This window comes from Megachile rotundata, chromosome 13 (assembly GCF_050947335.1).
Source record: "Megachile rotundata isolate GNS110a chromosome 13, iyMegRotu1, whole genome shotgun sequence".
Taxonomy (NCBI): domain Eukaryota; kingdom Metazoa; phylum Arthropoda; class Insecta; order Hymenoptera; family Megachilidae; genus Megachile; species Megachile rotundata.
This window is the reverse complement of record NC_134995.1, coordinates 13,981,564-13,997,376: the sequence shown is the minus strand read 5'-3', so window position 1 is coordinate 13,997,376 and position 15,813 is coordinate 13,981,564. Positions and strand designations below refer to the sequence as shown.

The 15,813-nt window shown below is 45.7% G+C and overlaps 1 protein-coding gene across 1 annotated transcript in view; it reads left to right on the top strand.

The window, feature by feature from the left end:
- LOC100877354 (spondin-1) overlaps positions 1 to 15,813 on the top strand; it is a 104,120-nt gene that overhangs the window by 68,480 nt on the left and 19,827 nt on the right. The window contains exons 3-4 of the mRNA XM_003701381.3: positions 11,338 to 11,651; positions 12,247 to 12,426. Coding sequence (XP_003701429.1) covers positions 11,338 to 11,651; positions 12,247 to 12,426 — 494 coding nt within the window. The remainder of the gene's footprint in view (positions 1 to 11,337; positions 11,652 to 12,246; positions 12,427 to 15,813) is intronic.

The window sequence follows — 15,813 nt, the reverse complement described above, 5'->3', positions numbered from 1 at the left end:
GTGTCGGTCGATTGATCGAACGCGTCGTTACGATTCTCTTTCGTTCGATCCGCTCTTATTCGATTAATAATTATTCGCCGAGCGACATCGATTCCGTACGGTGACGAAAGTTATCGCGAAGAAACGGTTTTACCCTCGTATTTCAGCGACGCGGCTACAAGAACTTGGAGCGTAATGAAAATTACCATAATACGAAATCGAGCGTTGCAAGTATGCCATTCGACGGGGTAATAATACGGAAAACGTTGAAAGAATTTTGCTCTCTTTCAACGAGAAACTTCTTCGAAAGCGATCTTTCAGCAACGAATAATCGAGCCCGGCTAAAACGAGAAGTTCCGCGAAATTGTTCTGGCCAGTATTAATTTCCCAGAGCGGAGAAAAATAATTTTGGAGATACGGGAACGCGATACCGCAGCCCTGGGAATCTTTATCGAGGAAGTACAGGGAAAAATTCGACACGGGACGAGAATGAACTGGTCTCTCGGTTATCGAGCAACGCGATGGAGTGCTTAATTGAAAAGCTCTCGTGTTACATACTCGAAACGCATACCTACCGTCGATATCAATTGCCTCGTGTTCGTGCTAAGAGCAGCTTTCCGCACCGTCGCAAAAATATTTTCAATCATAATCGGAAAGGCCAAACCCGCATCGACGTTTGCCAACGATAATTTTGGGCAATAGAATGCAAGGCACGTGGATTTCCTGGCATCGATACGGTTAAACATCCGCGTTAACCGACCGCTATCGACAAATTGAGATTGCTTTTCCAGCTGGACCGGTCTGTAACGATGATTGGCAGAGAGCGATGTTGACGTTTCTCTCGATACACGAACGCGTAGGAAAGTGCAGGCTGCTTGTTGAATCGCACCGATGACATACGCGGACAACTTACGCGCTTTCGGTAAATTATTTCAAATCTTTTTTTTGGAATAAATCGTAAAACCGAAAGAAACGAAAACGTTCTCCGATGTTAGTCAGTTTCCTTTAAGCAAGCGGGAAAAGAATCGGTGAGAAGCAGAGAAGACGTCGTTTCGTAAACTCGATTTCTTCAGCCGCGAAAAACGGGAAAGGACAGGCGACCGTAAGGTTTCTACGAGGCGAGGAAAAGTCAGCGTCGTTTCTCGATCTCGACGTGTTTCGTTCGATCGATACCGCCATTACGTTCCCTGTTTTCTCTGACCTTCCTTCGTCGCCTCTATCGACAGTTCCAACGAAGAATTGGGTCGTTTCAGACAGGAGACTGGGTCTCGTTATCCCGAAAGCCTCCTGACAAATACGCGGCGACGATGTGCCACCCGTTTGCTATTTCTGCGCCGCGCCGCTTCGTGCGAAATCGTTTCGACCCAGCCGTTGCTTACAACGACGAGAAGAATTTTATTTCCGTTGCTCCGCTAATTTCTGCTAGTCTTCGCGCGAACGAATTTCGAAAGCATTTCCGTCCATCTCGCGAAAAGATTTGCGGAACGATCAGTCGCGTTACGATGAAAAGAAACTATCCAACCGGTCCATTCGTTGGCTTTCGAACGAAAGGGTTGGCCGGATGAAGCTATCGTCAAGGGCCGCAGGGTCAAAGGGAAGCATACGCGGCAGCTAGGATACGCCCTTTGCAAAAACCACCGGTATTACATTTCATCGCGCAAATGCGGACACACGATAACGCGTGCGAGGCCGAGTTAATCACGTAACTCGCGTGCATCTGACCAGTTGGACTAACAGAGCGAAATCATTTCGCAAATGGCACGGTGGAAGAGGAAGAGGAGAGCTTTCAATCGGATCAGAGGGGCCCGGGTCTTTTGAGACGTACGTTTCCAGCTTCGTGGCGATGCCAATGGATAAGCGAGAGGCCTGTCTTTGTCCAGATGGCTTGTCCAACGGTAGCAGAGGAAACATGAAATTGCCTGCGGCATTAGTTCCGTTGAAGGCGCGCGTCCATCCACTGGGTGTACCGCAATCGATAGACATTTTCTTTCTTCGCTACTTTCCTACTTTTTATCGTAATTGTTTCGTAACTTCGATCTAACTGCGTCAATCTAGGGTATATTAACAATTTTTGATATTAGCTACTTGTAAACTATACATGATTCAGACACTTAAAGGCATTTCTTCACTCGCGCAGATGTTCAATTTTTCATTATATTTCTTACGTATAATACAGTGTCATAGTTTGAATACCTATTTCTGCAACACCTCGTATATCAACCGACAATTGTTCAACGAGCTCTAGCTCGTCGAGAGGAGCACGCAAAGAGAGAGAGAGAGAATGACCGATTCAATGCATCTCACCGCTGCACCACTCTCGTTTAATGGGGACCCTGAAACGTGCAAATCCTGTAGGCTCGCGACAGCAGTTTCTGTAATTGCGACGACGAACGTCCGTCACCAAAGGACCGCCCAACGTTTAATGGTTTTCCGTTGGACCCACTTCTTGGTGGGATCACGAATCGCCGGACATTCAGCGAATTTGTTTCGAATCGAACAGACGTTTCTTTTTTCAAAAAGAAAGACGATGAAAGGTTTCGAACGCGGTAACCCGGTGCACCGAGCCGAAAGACGACGGTTACCGAACCAGCGGGTTACTCACCTCTGCTCGTTAATTTCGTCGCTCTCGGATACGGGAACGCACCAAAACGAACGTTAAAAGCGTCGAGGCTAGTAGCCTCTCCGTTTCGACGTGCTCTTTTCTTCCTCGTCTGCCAGAGACGTTTTACAAATTCGTGAGATTGGGTCAAACTATAAATACGAGGCGCCAACCTGACCGAACAGCCAGAAACTGAGCGCTCACGGACCAGGCAACTTACGGCGTTGCGTAAGCGCGAGCAGCGTTACGTTTCTTTATCCGCTCAGGATAAATCTGTAGCGTTATGCTACGGATTAGTTTACGATTATTATAACGGCGATGGTCGAGTCGGAAGGAAAAAACCGCGAGCGCACGCGGGCTCGATCATTATCCGCGATCGAGACGTATTTCTTCTATTATCGTTTGCACGAAACGGTATTTCGATCGTCCGTCGTTTCCAATTAAAAGGAGGCTAGAAAGAGAGGGGAAAAACAATTTATCGCTTCGAGCGGGACGCGACGTCGTCAATCGCGAGGAATTATTTGAATTTTCGCGAGGAATCGTAAAAAGGGTCAGCCGAATTTCATTATCTTCGGAGCAATTGCCGAAGCGAAAAGTCCAGGCGGCAACGAGGCTCTCGATGAATATTCATAGTCGGTGTTGTCGTTTATAAAACTTAATCGAACGGCTGGACAATATCATTTTAATCCATTGTGCGTGGCCGTGAGAGAGCACTGCAGCCATCAACTGATTGCGTTCGCGTATATCGCGCGCATGTTTTCTAACTTTGTTGCCAAGCATTGTGAACGAGCGGAAAATGTGTCTATTGTTTCGATTACATTCTTTGAAACCACGATTGTATGTTTCGTTCGTTAACGAACATTTATTTCGTTTTGCCGGCAATTCGTTTAAAGCACGAAGCACGAGTTGCAGAGAATACGATAGAGATTCGTTTGGAAAGCGATTATGATAGTAAGTTATACAATGGAGAGTTATCCGGGGTTAGATTCACTGGACATCGGTAAGTCGTATAATAACTTGTGTCGAGTACAGCCGTAACTCGCACGGAGTACGATAATAACTCGTTCGGGAATAGTACTAATTTACATAAAGTAGAGTACATAGAACGGTGATAACTCGTATAGCACACGATAGTACCTAAGTCATCCGATATAGCAGCTCGTGCAGAGTCCACTAGAGCATCCGGTACGATCGATAGTTTCTTCGGCTTCGGAGTCTCCGTACTTTCCTGTCAGAGTACTTACGTCCGATGTAATTGATTTAAAATACACGAATTACGTAAGAAACGGTCTAATCGTAGGAAAATATACGATAACTACTCGGCATCGAAATCACGAAAATTAATGAAAGCGCCGGAGTACGCTTGACCCAGAAGGGTTTCCAGTTTCACAGAGACAACTCATCAGCGGTAATCTAATTAAAAAAAATAGGAATTAACAGGGACGGAAGGAGAAACGTTCCGTGCCACTCTGAAAGTTCCGTCCTCTCTCCTGGAAGTAACCACTGTGGCAGAGTTACGAGAACCTCTATTTCCTTCGTCATCTCGGAAGCATACTTGACCCAGAAACGCTGGGACCCTGTTATCTGACTGGGTCGGGAGGAAATCTTGAGGAATCGCGGAGTCGCTTCCGGATAGAGGGAAAGGAAAAATTTGGTCGAACTGGATGGAACGTCGCGCGTCGCGAACGTAATTTCCCGCTGGTTTCTTCTCTTAACAAAGAGTTTGAAATCCGACCCGGCGAAAAAGCTTGCGCGCGATATTGAATCGAATTTGCATTTTATTAGCCGCGACCCCTTCAGCAAAAACCACGGAAACCGCTCGGATTACGTTCGAACGCCATATTGAATTCAATATACAGAGTTCACGGTGATCCTGTTTCTTTAGAATTGTATAGGGTTCGATCGTGGCTTATTGCGATCGATCAGTTCGATATTCGAGTTGCTCTTTTCTCTTGGAAATAATCCGAGATCGGTCTGCAGAGAAAATCCAAATTTCCAGCGGATCTTCGTCCGTTTTCGCGAAAAATTACTGTTACTGATTAGTCTGATTCGGGCGTTTCGATTAGAACATTCCCTCGTTCTTAGTTAATCCCTGTATACGGGTATTCTGATCAACGACAAAATGTATCGAGTTTCGTGCTGTCATCGTGTAACGACTTTTACGCGTCCATTATTTGCCACACCATTTTGCTGTCCATCGAGCTGTCGTTCGTCAGCGGGCCGAGATAGATGATCGGTTTTTTGCCAGGAAAAAGTTACTCCTTTCGCGTGGTCGAGACGCACGATCTTTTCAACGAACGAGCAGAGTAACGAAGCGTTGTAATCCCGCCGCGACACTGTTTGACTTTCAGCTTGAAAAGCCGCGCTAACGAAGTCCTCGCGACTTCTGACCCCTCCTAGTCGACAGTTTCTAGGCACACGTTGAAACTCGTAGAACCTAGGCAAATGAACCGGGATCGTTTGGTCCGTTAATTTCGCGACACCAATTTTGCACGGTGAGACGGAGCAATGGTAAATTTTGCCGCTCGTGCATGGAACAATTTGCATGTCATACCTCTAATGAATATGAAACGACAAAGATCGCGTGTCTCCGCAGCGATACAACTTTAATTGCTTCAATTACTCTAATTACCAATATATTTCTATAACATAGGAATGTCTACAGTTGTTATACGACTGTCGAAAATATTTTTGCTACAAGAATCAGTGAGCTCTATAAAGTATCAACGACCGTAGGAAGAGAGGGCGAGAGCAAGCCGAAATTCGTGTCAGTTTTACAGAGGAGAGTCGTGAATTCACGCGAGAGGAAAGGGTGCTCACGTAGGCGAACATCGGGCACCAGGGAATAGGAGTCGTTCGCGGCTGGTGTGCACGCGAATATAAATGGACGCTCGCGGGCTGGGTAATATCGTGTACAAGCTGTAACTTGCCTAGCGGTCGTGTACAGCCTGCTAGAAAACTTTCTATTCGCCGAAAAAGGAATTCTCGTTCCATTCTACGAAACTATCGTTATCGTCTCGCTGATTACGGGACCAACGGTTAGATGGTTTTTCGATCCCGAACGGAAGGGTTGTCCGATCGATGCGTTCGAACAATTTTCACGTACGTGTCGAACTCGATAGGATAAATTTCGAAAAGAGCATACCGTGCGGTTAGCAGGAACGTTTGGGTTTCTGCTAATTCGCCGGATGGCGACGAGACAAACCAGAAAGAGACGAGGTTTGCGGGTATTAGGGCAAAAGTGGCCGGGCAGAGGCGAACAATTCGCCGGCATTACGGGCGTACGTTTCAGCTTCGAAATCCTGCGAAATGGTCGGGGAGGAAGCGTCGTCGCGGCTAATGCGTGCCATTTAAACGTTTCACGGGACATTGTGCCCGAACACGGTGCTTGGCGCGAACACGACGGTTCGTTAGAGCGCCGTTTGTTTGCACGGCTTCGAAACACTCGTTTCACAGGCTGCGAGCCGAACGCTCGTCCCTGTCCGCTTGCCTCATCGTCGAATTTTATATCGTTCGTCGGTTGAAACCGTCGAGAACTAAGCAGAACGTGGACGAAACTGACGGTGATGCTATTCGAACAGAAATAACTAGGACACTTACGAATCTGTGTCGACGAGGTTTTTTCACGAATCCTACACGATCTCGTATATCTCGTAAACCTCCAAAACCGTGAATCTCCGAAATCTCCTTCGTGGTTCGTGCACGAACTTTGACGTATTTCAATTGATGTACCCGACGCAAATGCCAAACGCGAACGCCGATACGAAGCAAGACGACATAAATAGGAAGAGGTAGAAACGCGGACAGTGCAGGAAGGGTGCAAAACGAGCGAGGGAGGATCGAATCTGCTATAATGGAGAGTCGGGAGCGTTCATAATTTATGTGGCTTTACAGCAAATTAGTTATTGTTCCCAATAAATCCAACAGTCTGGTAGCTGCGTTACTCCGCGTTTCGTTGATGTTTTCGAACGCGAACGGAATCGTCCCTCTTTAGTAGACTGTTTGCCGATGTTTGCGGTCAGCGTGCGTTAATACTTCATTGTAACGTCACATTGCCTATCTCCTCGCGGTTCCATCCCTATTTACATATGCCTGTCGGCTGTTTACGAAGCGAGTTTTCAAACATACGCGTACCGATGCAATCTCTTCGTTTGCATCCGATTTAGCGCGATTAATATCCGAAATCATTCCTCTTCCGAACGCGTTATCGAACTTTCAACTTATTTTTTGTACTTTTCAGCCGCGAGAGGGGAGAACGGTCGGACGATGTTCGGGGCTAAACGGGAATGATAGGTATGCCCGGGAAGGATAAAGAAAAGAGGGAGTCCTCGATGGTAAACGTGTCCGAAGCGAAAAATAGGGAGAGTCTGAGGGTTGCTTTACAATCGAAGGGTCAGTGTTGTTTTCAAAGTCTAGGCACGAACATTGTTTCATCAGGGGTGGAACAGTATCATTTTTGCGTCGGAGAATAAAAAAAAACTGTATTTTTCGTATCGGATATGCATCTTATATGTATATTATACATATACGCGAACGTCGTGGGTTATCGAAAGACTTTACCCGTGATGGGATATAAAAATTCTTAAACGGATACGAAGCGTATTTATAGCAGAAGTCGAGGAGAGCAGTAGCCGGCGCGTGTCCAAGTTTGTTTTTCCTCGATAGGCAATATCGATCGTGCCGTTTCGATGCAAACTAATTGCCGTTTCCGATAAATTCATTAGTAATCCAATTATATCTCGTTGCGACCCCTCGGCTCCAGGAAATCCATCGATCCTCTGCCCCCCCGTGACGAACCGTTCGGTTGCTTGTCCAATAATCGCTCGTTTCCGTGGAATCTGGCCAAGTGAATTTTCATTTCCTCTCTCGACGATGCTCCTAATCCTAGGGGATTCCTGTTCGACGAAGGTCAACCTGGATCCTCTTTGCCTTTCAAACTCGACAAAGTGTCGCTAGTCTATCTTCGTTCGTTCGACAAATTGACGTCCTTCGACGCGTGAATTACCGTCGAAAGAACTCATCGTCAATGGTCGAATTGTAGGATTCGAGAAGCAATATTCTAGATATCGCGAATAGCGGTCGAATTATGGCGAGAGAAGAAAGAAGGGTGAAACGATCAAAGGATTGCGGTACGACGTATATACGATGGCGCGAAACAAGCACCATCTCGTCGCAGGAGCCGGGGAAATTGGGTTATCCACTCTCCGGGAACACGTCTCGGTTGCTCGGTCGCGTTCCAAGCGACTGCTGCCACGTCCAAGACGCGGGAAGCTAGGCGTGCAGCTGCAGCTGCACGTGGTATACATAGACGATTCGCGGTCGCGCCAACTTGGGCTCGACTTGTTTCGAAACTTCCATCAAGTTGGATATCACCGACTACGGAGATTCTCAACTCCAGATGCCTCAGACTTTGACATACGCTTCTCTCCGTTCATTTCGCTTCGCGGATTTTGCAGATCCTCGAGGATTCCCGGAGACAATTTGTTTTTACTTATCACGCCATCGTTTCGGAGGATAGAGAATTAGAAGGAAAAGTTTCGTTCCGATAGTTTTCGACGATGTTGACGCGATAATATCGTTACAAGCTTCCTTGAGTTATCGTACAGATTCCATTCATTCACGCTTGAATATTCGATTAATCAGCTCGACGACGTCTACGAGGTCCAACTAATCGCTTTTCGTGCAAAGTTCAGCGTATCGATTACCCAGTTAACTAGCCAATTCTGCTACTCGTTAATTATTCAACGGATCTCCATTCATAAGGGACATGAAAATTTCACTCGCTACCGTCTGCGAAAGTTAACTCGATGATAGATGTCTACACGAACTAACGATTAAGTAAACGAAAGAGTTCATTTATGCGCAAGGTTCTTCCCAACTTTTCAATTCTGTCAACGACTAAGAAATTATTAGAATCACGGTATTGTCGACATTTTGGCGAAACATCGGGAGATTCAAAAATTTCGAAATAAATCCACTAGAGCTTAAGCGATAATTTTTATCAAAAGAGACTCGAGCTAAATGGCGTGGAAGCTCTGGTTGAGTTTTCAATTTGTCCGGCTGTCCGACTAAACGATACTGCGGTTTCTCCGTCTGACTCGTGAAATTCTCTTTTCAAAGGGTGAACCAGCTGGCCTTTCCGTCGCACACGTTGCCACCCCTAATCCTATCGAGTTCCAGAGAGACTTAATTAGTTGCAAAATTAGCGAAAACCGCCCTGGGGGGAAGTGGCCCGCACAGAATGGACTCGGTATGGAAAAGGGATTCGAAGGGTACAGAGGAACTTGACATCTTCTGCGGGTTGCTTTACACTCGCTTACGTGGATCGAAACAACCAGTAATTTCGATGAAGCAAATTCTAAACGCTGCGAAAACGATCGTTCTAAATCTCGCGCGAGCAATCTTTTACCGATCGACGTTAACCTCGATCGTCTTTTAAAATTTTTATCGAGGTAACCCGGGTCGAATCGCGTCGAATTATTCAGCGGCGAGGCCTGAAAAAGCCTGGTGGCCTCGAAGTAAGAAATTTGATTAAGCTCACCGAACGACGCGACGTTTTGAATTGAAAAGAGCCGCAACCTACGGTGCACCTGGTCCGCGCCTTTTCCCTTCAAATCCATCAGCTTTCGACCAAGAACAAAGCTGCTTTCACCGTTTGGCTCGAAGGAATTCCTCGATCTGCCTCGAACAATGCTACTCCCCGACAATACGGGTCCTTTTTAATTAGTTGCCGTATACTCGGTGCGCGCGTACACCGTTCCACGACCTTTCGTTTTCGCCAGCATCGATATCGAGAACCGGGAACAACGAAACTCGCCCTGACAAATCGTCCAGAGAGACTTTCCAGGCCACGGATCATTCGTCTTCGTTCGAATCGACCACGCCATTCTTTGCTTCCATTGTTATGCATTCTACGAGCGCCCTGAATCAACTTTATACCTCGAACAGTGAACTGCCAGCTTTGGGGATGTTTATCAACTACCTTCTCGTAGTTTACGGTCAGTGACAGATATTACGATTCCAGATTCTTCTTACGCTTATTTATTCGTTCAAACTTTCTTTGATGATATGTATATGTACGCGCTGGATAGAGTCGTTTTAGTAACAAACAATAGGAGTTATCGTATTTAAATAATGCAGTAGGCTACGTTAGAAAATTAAAAAGAAGCAGTCACCGGCACGCGGATATCATTCCAAGAGACATAATATCTTGGAACATAATCTATCACCGGTGGCACATAACACGCGTGGAAACAACCTTGTCCCTTTGACAAACGACCCTATTTTCTTCTTTATTTCCACGAATTTAGAAGCTCGTCTCGAACGTCTGTCAACGAATGATTCCTCCGGCCTAACGCGTTTAATCGTTCTTTTAAACGCGAAGGAATTATAACTGGCGATGCTGAATATTCCATTGGAAATTAGAGAAAATTTGATTACTTTCGATAAGAGTGAAACGTGAAATATAAATTTTATCGTAATAATATTATACGCTTTCCGATGTAATTTCCGTTGATTAAATTTTTAATATTTTAAAGATGATCGACCAAATGAAATCCCCAAGCCCCGATTACGAACGAAGCCGATATTAATATTCGGAGTGGAGAAAGTCGACGTTAAATTCCTAAAACGACACGCGATCCTGAGGAAAGAGAGATACATTTTGCTAAACCATCCTCGGAATTCCAGGAATGTTATCGTTTATACCCACGTTGTCGAATTCTTGATAAAACGCAAACTTATAGCTGTCCATGACCCGAAATCTTACCCGAAGATGAGAAACGTCTTCCTGTTTTCGCGCACGAGTTCTACGAAGAAGCTACGTGCTCCGCGTTCCGAACGCGACTTTTATATTTTATTGTGCTTTACGATATGTGCTGTTATCTTATTTTATCCGCGGATACGAATTCGAGGGGTTGGAAACTTTATACGGTGATGATGAACGAACCGAGAGAATCTTCGCCTTGCGGTGATCTTTCTTTCACTCGCTGCCCCTCTTAAATCGAATCGTCTTTCCGAATGATTTTCATCGATCGTTTTGCAATTTCCTTGAAACAGCGACAGAAATAACTTGCAAAATCTGATACGCGAAACGCTCGGACGAACGTAGTATTTTTCCGACGAAGCTGTTTTATTATTTATCGATTCGACAAGAAGAAAGAGGGAATTAATTTCCTTCGGTGACTCGCACAGTTTACCGATACGCGCACCGTGTAATTGTTTAAAAATTAGTAAATTTACCGATATTCGTGAAACGTTGCTGAAACGCGAAGCAACGATTCACCCGGAGATAACGTTTATTGACTATAAATCTACTGTCTCGCGTAGGATTCGACGACATCGTCAAAAGAGGGTGGTCGTTAACAACCCCTAGACCCGTTTGGCTTGATCCTCGACGCTCGCTACAGACCGACCATATATTTCAAACAAAAAACGGAGGAAAAATAGTCTGGACCGTCGCGCGTTACCTTTCCCTATTCGTCTCGTCCAATTTACGATCTACGTCGAATTAACGATGCAAACAACATCCAAATTACGTCACGTGGTTCGTTAATTAATTCCACGCCAATCAAAGCAGCCGCATAAATACACCGCATTTCGATAAATTTCTGTTCGAACGGGTAATATAAAAATATGTACAAGATATTTATACGTGGACGGTACGAGCGAAAATACAGAGTGGAGATTTATGTACCAGCAGCTATTCGCGACGAAGCTTTGCGATACCGATTCTAAAAATTCTTATTGTCGTTTTACAGGTCGAACACACGACTCTACGTATACTCTGTACAGACTGGGCGAACGGCTATCCACCGGGGTGAGATTGTACGTAGAGACCGGAAGAACGGATGGATTGGACGCTGACGGAGACTCGCCCAACAGTCTTCACTCGTTCACTGGGCCCCCCGTGCCACAAGGGGAAGGAAGCAGCATCGCCAGAGCGTTTCTCGACGGCAATCACACTCTGATAAGCATCATGGCTCGTATCAATCCTAGTCCTGACTGGTTCGTGGGCGTCGATTCGTTTCAGTTGTGCGTCGAGGGCAACTGGGTCGACACGGTCACCGTCGAGGTACTTATTCGCCGTTTAACTCCCTCCTATACAGAGTCTCGCCCTTTATTCGACGTTCTATCCGATCTAAGAAAGATCGCGTTCTCACAATAAAGTCCATAGTGGGTAGAAATACTTTGGAAAAACTACAAAACAGCCGAAGGACAATTTGAACACGTACCTATTTCAAAAAATGACGATCTTTCGAAGCAGTTCGTACACCGTACAAAAAATAGTGAAAGAAAGAAATTTTGCGTTCCACTGCGTCGAAATTGGGCTATCGAACAAAAGCTCGACCCACTATGGAAAATCCTTTTCGCTATTCAGGAAGCATACCGAGGCCGTATTAGCGATTTTTCATTCATTAAAGCAGTCAAAAGGCAGTTTCTGTTGCAAAGAGTTACTCGGGGAAAAAAAGTGGAAAAAGAAATAGAAACGAACAGATTGGTGGAGCGTTGATCGTGGGAAGCGTAGGTATACATATAGGTCACGTTCCATTTTACAAGGGATTCGATGGATCCAAACGTGGCTTTCCCCATCTCATTAAAATCTAGTCCGCCTATTGAAAAGACTGACTCTTAACTGCGCGCTCTTCTGTTTCGTCGGTGTTTCACAGCTGGATCCGTTGGACGGTGGAACGGATAACGGGTTCACATTCACGGCTGCCAACTGGCCAACGCAACCCCAAGGAATCGCCTACAGGATCACCTCGCGATACCCGGCACATCCCGCGGGAAGCTTTTATTATCCGAATCTACCTCGCCTACCGCCGATAGCGACCCTCACCTTCACCAAGGTAATTCGACTTCTTTTTCGTTTCATCGATCGCTCGTACAATCGCGCGACCTTACTTTTATCGATTCGATACGAATTGAAATCGGCTTCTCTTTCGAATGCTAATGTATCGCGGTTTTATCTTATCGGTACAAGCTTTTATCGAGCTTACGTATCGGACAAATTTCAATGTATTTCTGTAAATGGAACTACCACTTTGAGACGGTGTACGCGTTAAGCGAACACGAGCGGAAAACTTTGCCGAGAACAATAGTTTCCTGTCGATGCTTATTCCGTGTTTATTCGTTTCCTACGAGCTCTTTTTCCTGCTCGTGATCTCGTCTCGAAACGATTCCGTTCCTCGGTCGCACAGTTCGAACGAGAAGCGACAGACAGGGACGGTAACGAGATTCGAGAGGCAGCGACTCGTGTTAAACTTGCTAATTATGTCTTCGCCTTGCCGCCCTCCTTTCCCTCTAACTTACTTTTTGACCCTTCTATCTTTTTCTCTCTCCCGGCAGCTTCTTGGCTGTTCGTTTCAACGGTGACAAGTCGCTTTCGCCAACGCGACACTCGCAGTTCCCTTCATCCTTCGTTCGCGCGGTTCCTCTTCCGGTATGAACTTCCCGACCCGCTTACCGTATAATTATCAAACTTTTCTCCCTAATACGATAGACCCGTTGCCACCTCACATTTTCCTTCCCGTCCCTTCTCTTTTCTTCTCGCTTTTATATTCCGCTTCCTCGTCGCTTCGCTCGTTTTCTGCCTAAATAAAGAAGTATTGCAACTTTCGATTTCCGAATTGTTCCTCGCGGGACCTTTGTTCGCTCGATTCCTTTCGTCGCGTACAACGTCGAGAAATCGAAGCGAATCTTGTTGGAACGTTTAGCGTAATTTCGGAAGTTATTCAAACGTCCAGTCACTTATCCCGCCAGCGAACACAAATTTTTTCTCGGGCGTGTTAATCCAGATTACCGTTCGTTACTTCTGACAAGCGTCGCGATTAAAGTAGCCGTGCAGAAAGCACCAACGAATGAGATTGTACGGATAATAAATAGACAAGAGGATAGAAAACAGTGCGTTGTAGGCAATCCCCTTATACTAATGCGCCTTAACCGCGTTTCCGATGTTCTGCCATCCTCCTCGTTGCCAACACGGTACTTTAATATCCCCGTGAACAAGCATTAAACGGCGAAGGAGAAAACAAACGCGCGCGAAACGAGCATGACCACTTTGTTACGACGATATCATCGTATTACGCGAAACGAACTTAATTGGCATAAATGATAACGTACCTAGCTTTCAGAGACCGAATCCTCGATTGTATCGCGGTCGATTCTCCGCCTGATATTTATATCGCGAACTCTGTGCGGATGTTAATTTGGGTCAGGTGGAACGAAACCACGCGATCATTCGAACAATTTTCAAATTAATTGTCTCCTTTCAACGAATCGATTCGAGTGCCGTCGAAATTTTTATGCTAACCGTGATTCATGCCGACGATACCTCGTTACTCGAAAAGCGTTTCTATCCCTGCGTGCCTGTCTCGTTACGTAACCGTTGCAAGAATCGTTCGAGTAACGAAGAAGAATTCGATAATTTCGCAACGTCGGGAGGAACAAACACGACGGAGGGTAACCGTGGTTCGAGCTGCACTCAACGCCTTTTTTCGCCCTATCCGAGGACGTAAACGTTATCGATTAGCTGAATCGTTACACGACAACGGAGACGGTCGCGATACGTACGGAACATTACGCAGCGCGTTCCAATTTCAAGCTTAATGGAGCACCTAAGATGCTCGAGCTTAATGGAACCGTACTTTCGTTCTCTCGTTTCTTTCTTTTTTCACCGCGACAAGGAATCATAAGTTATCTCGCATTGCCCGTTGTCGCGTAATGGCAGCCGCGAAATATACGAAAAGAAACAAAAAGAGAACGGTGAATTAACGTTTCATGGTTCGACGGTTTTCCACGAGCTAAACGCGCAAAATGATTCTGGAGCGTGAGAAACAGCTCGATGCTTAATCAGCTGTAAATTACACCCGCGACTCGTTATATGTAGAAAACAAGCATCCACAGCCAATCGATTTTTCTGAAAAACGAGGAGAAACGTTGATATTTTCTGCGAGCTCGATCCATTCTCGATGAAATAAAATTAATAAACTACAGAAGAATCGAGTATCGGGTTCGGACAAATGTGGGCAATTTTCTGAGCGTGGAAGCTGGAATATGTCGATCGAGAAAGTTAAGCTTCGGAAGAATTCGGGGCACGCCGTGTTATCGAACCGCATCGATTACATCGATCATCTCCCGATCATAATTGTTCCCCCGGGGGTGAGCCAGCGTGTATCTCGTGAGGCTCGTTAACGCTCGTAAGCCGTGAGTTAGTATCGTCGGTGCAGCAGATAAAGGGAGGAGACGCGTTAGTTGGCAAAGCGGCGCCGACCGGATTATCCGAAGTTGGCTGAAAGCAATAGGGCTTGGTTAGCCGTGACACAGCCCCGTGCACTGTGCACCAGCATATTTCGATGTTCGCCCGTACTTGACGTAATTACCGACTATTCATAGGCGCTCGATTATCTCGGCTGTTCTCGATTACACCGCTGCAGAGTAATTTGTCTCCTTTTGCCAGCACTTGGATTCGCAAAACCGCTCGCGTCGAGAATCGATTCGTGTCCTCTCGCGTAACGCGCGTTCATTGTCTCGGAAGGTCAATGCCGAACTAAATTACATAGAATATTAATTCAGGAAGCGGAGGAAATATCGATAACGCACCGAACAGAATAATTTTTAATAATTCGTGCGATCGTTGCGTCGCATCGATGTTTCTACAATTCCATGTTTTGGCGCGTTACCCATAGATCATCCGGACGTTGCGCAAACTAATTTGAATTAAAGAAGAGTTATATATGTAACAAGGGGAGAATATACGAGGGAGGATTATTCAGATTAAGCCGGGGGCCATTGGAATGATCGTTTGCGACCCCTGTGACCAGTCTAAACCCGTGTCAACGCAATGGGTGCCAAGATAAGCAACGATCTACCCAAGACGAATGCGAGACACGGCCAATTCTCTTCGCCGTGGAATCTCAGTCTCGCTGTTTATCGACAAACACGACTTTCTTCAAACATTCGTGAGAAACCAAGTCTGTTTATCGAAGATCCAGACATCGATCATCGTTCTCTTTACGCGTATATTTTTACCATCTTTGCGACACGATTCTTTAACTATCTCGATAAACGTTCATCGACTGTGCAGATATAAATTGCTATTCCGTAAAATAAAATAGCGTTCTAGCGCGACAGCGTTATCGAAATTCCATCAAAAGGTAACCCTTTCGAACTACACATTCTTCTTGTTACAAAAATTTGATAATACTCGCGATTTATATTCCTTTGAGACACTCTGT